A 7,430-nucleotide genomic window follows, 5' to 3' on the forward strand; every position below is an offset into this window, starting at 1 on the left:
GTCCTAGAATTATTTTAGGATTAGATTATATTAGTTGTAGAATTAGTCACTTGAGGTAACATTTAAAAAAAACCTTTAGATACCTAAAAATAGGTCCTAGGTAAGTAGTTAGTTTTTTAGTATATGAGAAGTTAGAGTGCTTTTTTTTTTTTTTTTTTAGAACTAAGATGTTAACCAGCTAAACTGGCCCTTAAACTTCTGCCAGAATTCCTGATTGGTTTTTCGCAACAAAGGATTAATAAATTACCTTTAATCCCAAGAGTTACACAGTTGATGATGAATTATAGAATGAGTTGCCACCTCTGCCAGGTTTTGTAAATTCCCTTCCTACATGGATGATAGTATAATAGTTTATTTTGGTAAACAACTTAATTAAAATCTGCAGAATAGATTATCTCTCATCTGTCAATAATCAAAACAGAAACTTAGAAATTCTGTAACAGCAAGGTACTCAGAGAAATTACAATCTTGAATCTTAGTCGAGCTTGCAAATGCCAGAATTTTATACAAAAAATCAGTTTTCATGAGACAAAATTTAGTTGTTTCAGCTTATACCCCTTTACTTCAGGAAGTATTCAGTGCCCTTTTTAATATGATCAAAGAATTTGAGATTTTTCTTAAGAGTTGGTTTTCATGGTACCCTAACATCAGTATTTTGAAGAAAATTTTGAGCGTTTACAGCTTTAAGGCCGTCACGTCTTAGCTATCTTGTTTCATTAGAGCAAGTGATGACGTTAACAACATGTATACTGTGAGAAATCAGCTTTTGTCTAAAGAGATTACTATGGTATTGTTACTATCAATCAGTGGCCCAAGATTGAAAGTATTTTTCTTTAGTTCACTCGATAAACAGTGTTCAAGTATTTGTAGAGCATCTCTATGTGCCCAACACTGCTAGGCACCTGGGAACAACGCAGGCAAAGATAATATTGGTAGAAATGGCATTTGAAAGCAGCTTATACTAGTAGGAAGAAAATACGATGTGGCAGAACTATCGACTGGCATCTCATTGTCACTTGACAAAAATGAGGGTAAAAAACAGAATATGTACTTCAGTGTTTCAGTTAAACAGCAGAAAGCCTGTACATGGTTTTGTTCTTTTGTCTGAAATGACTAAACGTTGCAAAGTTGCTGTAGCAGTGGCTCTCAAACAAAACATTGTATAAGTGCATGTAATGCATTAAATCCTTGCTTTTTAAATTGAAATATTCTGTTAAGTAAAATATATGGTGTATATAAGAATGTTGACGATCCAGGTTTTTTTTTTTTTTTTTTTTTTTAAATAAAAGTGAAATTCACCATTTTAAAGTATACACTTCAGTGGCATTTAGTACATTCACAGTGTTGTGCGATCATCACCACCATCTAGTTTCCAGAATTTTTCCTCACCATAAAAGAAAACCCTGTACCCATTAAGCAGTCACTCCCTGTCCCATCTCCCCTTTCTGCAATCACTAATCTGCTTTCTCTATCTATGGAATTGTATAATATGTGGTCTTTTGTGACTGGATTCTTTCAGTTAGCATAATATTTTCAAGGTTCATCTATGTTATGGCATGTATCAGTACTTCATTCCTTTTTAGGCTGAATAATACCCCATTGTATGGAAATGCCACGTTTTGTTTATCCATGTGTCATTTAACATTTGCATTGTTTCCACCTTTGGCTCCTGTGAATAATGCATGTTTTTACTTCTCTCGCGTACATACTTAAGAGCGAAATTGCTGGCAGGTGATGTTTTTACCACAAAAGAAACAAGGCGTATTTTTGTTCTAAAATCATTTTTAATATTGGTTATTGAGGGGAAGAACAGGAAATAGTGACTGTATATGTTGTTCCATTGCAGTTCAACCGGAGCTGAAATGAAATCATTGACAAATCAACCAAATTGTACTATTGCCGATAACAATTGCTTTACCTGTCCTGTATTACTCTTATTAGAAGTCACCTTAGTTCTGTATTGGCAAATCACTGTTCCATAGTCATTGGCACCTACCTTCTGAAATACAGTGATAAAAGGGAGTGACTTACAACAGTCATAGACTTAGTTAACTTTAATTTTGGAAGTTCACGTTACTTTTAGTGTCCTGAATTTGCTTCTAGTAATATATTCAAATTACATACATAGCAAAATCATTTGGGGTTGGTAATAAGTTGGTAAGACTCTGGAGTCAGACTGCTAGGCAGCCCCCCACTTGCTAGGTATGTGACCTTGGGCAAGTGATGAAACCTCTCTCTACCTGTTTTCTTATCTGTTAAAGGGTTTAATAATAGTACCTACTGTTTAGGGTTAGATTCAGTGACTACATCAAAACATTTCTTGAATGGCACATAGTAGTGGGCATTCAGTGAATGTTAGTTACCATTCAATTTTAGAAGTTTTTGTTTTATATCTGGCTCTTTTTCAGAATTCATAATGCACTTAAAGGGATCCCAGATGACCGAGATGGACTGTTTGACACAATCCAGCGCTCTAAGAATCACTATCAAAAAAGAGCATACCAATGTATAAAATGTATGGTAGCTCTCTTTAGCAATTGTCCTGTTGCTTACCAGATCCTACAGGTGAGAGGTTTTTTTTTTTTGTTTGGTTGGTTATTTTTTCCTTATAATTTTGTAGAAATCAGAATTAAGAATTCTGTTTTAAGAGTGTCATGAGAATTGAAGGTTGTCATTTTAACTTTGAAAAACGTTCTGAATCCTCTTACATATTTAGTTTCATTTTCTTTTGAAGGGCAATGGAGATCTTAAAAGAAAGTGGACCTGGGCAGTGGAATGGCTTGGAGATGAACTTGAAAGGCGACCGTACACTGGCAATCCTCAATATACCTATAATAACTGGTCTCCTCCAGTACAAAGCAATGAGACATCAAATGGTTATTTCTTGGAGAGATCACATAGTGCTAGGATGACACTTGCAAAAGCTTGTGAACTCTGTCCAGAGGAGGTAAAAAAAGCCACCAGTGTGCAGCAGATAGAAATGGAAGAAAGCAAAGTAATTCTTCACTTTATAGGCCAGTGTTTATGTAGTAATGATTGTGTGAAAAATAGTTATGTTCCAGTTTTGTTTGCTTTAGTGTTTGCTGTATTTGGTCTTAAATTAGGGAGAAATTCTGTGAAATTGTCTGAAATGTAGTACTTCTGAGAGACTCCAAATCAGGGTTTTTTCCTATTACTTTGTTTATTTGCACTAATAGAAAAGTTGGGTAATGGGTTAGTTTTGTGGAGTTCTAAAAATTTATTTCAAATAGAAAGAAAAAATAACCTTGAATTTGCCTTACAGAATTCTTTATATCTCTTTAAATAATTAACACTAGGAGCCAGATGACCAAGATGCCCCAGATGAGCACGAGTCACCCCCACCAGAAGACGCCCCGTTGTACCCCCACTCACCGGGGTCTCAGTACCAACAGGTAAATAGGAATCTGCTTTCTGTTTTTTTATCCCCAGAGCCACCCTTTTATGCTTTATTTAAAGGATGGGCAGTTTGTTGTTTTTGTTTTTTTGTATGTGCGAGTATAAAGAAATGGAGGGATGATCCCAACTAGCTTTGGGGGGGGGGTGATCAAAAGAGGAATTGTTGGCTTGGGGTCACGTTGCGACATGTCGGAACTGGCCCTGCAGTGTGTTCCTTGTCACATAGGGTCCCTTCTTGTGCTAGTAGTTAGAGTTGGTGAATTTGTGATAAGTTCTATCAAAGTAAAATGATGATCATTATTTAATGCCAAGGACCAAGATGGCGTTTCCTGTTGGATATGTCTGTAAGTGGATTCTGAAGACATTAAGATACGGGAAAGGAGTAAGAAGTTCCCAGTAACTTTCCCTGGAGTTTCAGTGATCTTAAAAATTGATGAAAAGAAATCAGGGATTTGGGAGATTTCAGTAGGTGCTTTTAACTGTAAAAACTAAAGAACTGAGGCAATACTTAGATGAGGAAACATTCTAAATGAGAACTTGTCGTTCTGAAACACAGATGTGGCTAGTTCATACACATCTTTTAAGACGGTTATACTCAACCTTGAATAGGCATCAAAATCCCCTGGAGGGCTTGTTAAAATAGACCCCTGGGCCCCATCCCCCGTGTACCTGACTAGGTAGGTTTGAGTGGTCCCCGATGATCTGTATTTCTGACAAGGTCCCTTGGTGATGATCTGTATTTCTGACAAGGTCCCTTGGTGACGATGGTGGTGACGACGATGATGCTAGACTGAGGACTACATTTTAGGAACCATCTTATTAAGACATTCTTTTATTTCAGGGCAGGAATAGAAACATGCTGAATAGTTACACATATTCAACTTTTTTTTTTTCCATCAGACAAATGGCAGAAAGTAAAGCCTGAAATCTTCTTGGCTGATGGGGGGATGTACAGAAAAATAAGAGTACTGTGTAGGGCTCAGGGGCTTAAAAGACCAAATCCACAAGGAGAAAAGTTAATGCCCCAACCCTGAGAAAGCTCGTATGTTAACTATGCCTTGCCTGATGAATCCATTATCTTCTTCAACATTGTTTTGTTTTCGTTAACATTACTTTGTGTTTAGGTTTATTGCTTATGTAGGTCTCATATCATGATCCATCAGGTTTGTCATATATAAGTTTCAGAGTGCTTGGAAAGTCGGAAAAATGTGTTCTAGCACACGAATCATTTTTTGTGAAGATTTTTGACCAGTAACAGATTGCTCTCATTTATCAGACTTGAGTCTACATAATTTTGGGCACCAAGTATGCATCCACACCTACAAAATTGCTGCTCTTACTTTGGACTTTGGGGTTTGTGTTTACACTAACTGTTCAAATTACTGATTTTTTAACCTTCACAAGCGTATTGAAAGCATAAGTCCCAGGAATAAAAGAAACGTTTACAGCAACTTCAGCCCATGATTTTAAAGTTGAAGTTAAATATATGAAAAGTTTTAACATCCAGGTGTCTTCTTCTCCCCTCTCAGAATAACCATGTGCATGGACAGCCATATACAGGCCCAGCAGCACATCACATGAACAACCCTCAGAGAACCGGCCAACGAGCACAAGAAAATTATGAAGGCAGTGAAGAAGTATCCCCACCTCAGACGAAGGATCAGTGAAATGCACATAATTAACTGGTTCCATCAAGACTGTGCACCCAGGCCTTACAGTCCAACCTTTTTCTGTGTCTGGCTAATATTTAAAACTAGAAAAACTATTCCTAATCAACATGGAGTGGAGAGTTTATTCACTGTCGTATCTGCAGAAATTTGCTGTCAATATATAACCCGCCTGCAGTGGAAAGTGTATAGTGTTTTGTAATAAATGGCCTAATGCTAATGTGTAAATGGCAAAGGTGTATATAGTATATTAATGTTTGACTGTGAATTCTTACACAAGAAACTTTTCTTGATGAGACTCACAGATCTACAGAAACTACCGAAGTTGATTTTCTTGTTATTCCCACTGCGTTCTGCAACCAGTGTTGCGTGCCTCATGGCAGTTGGATCAGCTCCTTTACAAAAACAAAAATAAACCAACAGCAACAAAACAGAGCCCATCCATGTCAACCACACCAATAGTTTCCTGTTAATTCTTGCCACTGGAGTCAATGTTGCTATGAGCAATGTGAGACTGGTAATCTTTGAATTATTTGGTTGATGTGGAAAATTGGTGACGTAACATTGTTTCTAGATCTTTTTCATTGCCTTTTTATTCTGATGTTAGGTTAATCACTTTGAAGCTATAGTTATGCTGTAACATTTAGCATGGCTTCACACCATGTTAGTGTAGCCAATGAGGAAAAAATTACTATAATGACAGCAGTTGTCCCAGAGTGGCAGCTGTATTGCTCAGAGCTTTTCCTTCTTACACCTAGACTATAAAATATAAAACAAGGGAAGAAACTGACAAATGGGCGGTTTTCAGTTGCACATATGTTCCTTATCTCTAATATTTGACAGTTTGGTCTCTGGGTGGGTAAAGAACACTTAGGTTTCAATAAGGGGAATTTTAAAAGATTTAAAACAAATATGCAAAAATTTGCTATGCCAGATGCTTGGAGCATAATAGAAGACTGTATTTGGTGTGCTTGTTTTGTTTCTTTGGTAGAACTTATTAGGTGAATCTTCTAAAACTTTCCTTCTGCTGGATCCCAGTGAAGCGGAAGTCCTCAGAATCCCACAGTACTTGGAGTACCACTACACCAAGATGTCCGGCTGATGTTCTGCTCAGTCACAGTTTTACTTGAAAGCAAGAATTGTCCTAGCTCCTTTCCCATTATTCCAAAAGTTTTAACATTCGAAGCAGGGTTTAATTAAAGAAACTACTGGTTAGTCAATATAATTGAGGTATCCCAATTTCAGAATAAACATTTGATTAAAGATCTAAGGGACTCAGTTAATACTGTATTTCAAAGAGAATTGGTAACTTGAATGTGTGTAATTTTTTGAAACCTGTCTTAAAAACCAAATACTCCTGCAAACAGATACAGCCCACCCTATTCTATTTAAATATTTCGCTGTTTTGTTTTATAGAAATTATTTTGCTGAATTCACAAATAGAAGTTGATTTAAGAAGAACTTTTTGTCCTGTGGTGTGTTTTGGGTTTTTTTTTTCCTCTTCTTTTTTCTGTCCCCCCCCCCCCTTTTTTTTAAGGGACTGCATATTAAAATCCATTCTGTGCATAGCATGTCAAGGCGTGATGGTAGATTCACAGTTTCAGTCACCTTGAGTTTTTGTGCACAGAAAGATTTGACCTTCAGCCCTTTACTAAAGATTCAGAAAAACTTAGGATGTTGACACTGTAAAAGTTTCCTGACATAATCAATCTTGTACTTTTTGTATGTTTTTTATATACATGTATATTTAATGAGCACAAGCTTGGTTGTATTTTTTACAATTCAGTTAACAGGGAAATGTTTTGTCAAAGGCTACAGTTGGAAGTGAACAAAGCAGAAACAAAATTGAGAATTGCATTATTTTGTGATTAAAAGGGGCAGGTATTTAAGAAAAAGGTTTGGCTATCTTATTTGCAGTATTCTATATAAAATCCATCTATGCTTCTGGGCTTTTTGTAATACTAGGAAATTTTGACACCAGATTTCGGTTTTTACTTTAAGCATATCACATCTGAATTTTTAATTTTAAGTTGGAGCGAAAGTTGTATAGTGTTTGCAATTCCAATTGGTCGTCTTAATTTAAAACTTCCTCAATTACAGGCTTCCTCAACAATGAACAAAATGAACTTTCTTTGGATAAGTTACTGTTGTTAAATACACCCTGTCACCATCTGAGAGGTGATTTTGTATTTCTTGCTCCTTAAGTAAAGTATGTACTTAATTTTAAAAGTTTAATGATTTCCAGACATGAGAACACTTGATGTTTGAAAACACTGTGAATTTTTCTCCTTGGAGGGGACCCCAACCTTGCTTTGAATTTACAAGCCTGCTTGTGCCAGGTGAGGG

At 36.4% G+C, this 7,430-nt stretch overlaps 1 protein-coding gene across 12 annotated transcripts in view; it reads left to right on the forward strand.

The window, feature by feature from the left end:
• The window catches only part of USP9X (ubiquitin specific peptidase 9 X-linked), a 135,896-nt gene extending 128,917 nt beyond the window's left edge, over positions 1–6,979 (forward strand). For 10 of the 12 annotated variants that reach the window (XM_064278153.1, XM_064278152.1, XM_064278151.1 and 7 more), the window contains 4 exons: positions 2,409–2,565; positions 2,735–2,995; positions 3,318–3,413; positions 4,947–6,979. In XM_064278153.1, coding sequence (XP_064134223.1) covers positions 2,409–2,565; positions 2,735–2,995; positions 3,318–3,413; positions 4,947–5,084 — 652 coding nt within the window. In that variant the 3' untranslated portion in view covers positions 5,085–6,979. The remainder of the gene's footprint in view (positions 1–2,408; positions 2,566–2,734; positions 2,996–3,317; positions 3,414–4,946) is intronic. The other 2 variants (XM_064278158.1, XM_003417982.4) reach the window with 1 other exon arrangement.
• The last annotated feature ends 451 nt before the right edge of the window (positions 6,980–7,430 follow it).

This window comes from Loxodonta africana, chromosome X (genome assembly GCF_030014295.1).
Source record: "Loxodonta africana isolate mLoxAfr1 chromosome X, mLoxAfr1.hap2, whole genome shotgun sequence".
NCBI classification, from domain to species: Eukaryota; Metazoa; Chordata; class Mammalia; order Proboscidea; family Elephantidae; genus Loxodonta; species Loxodonta africana.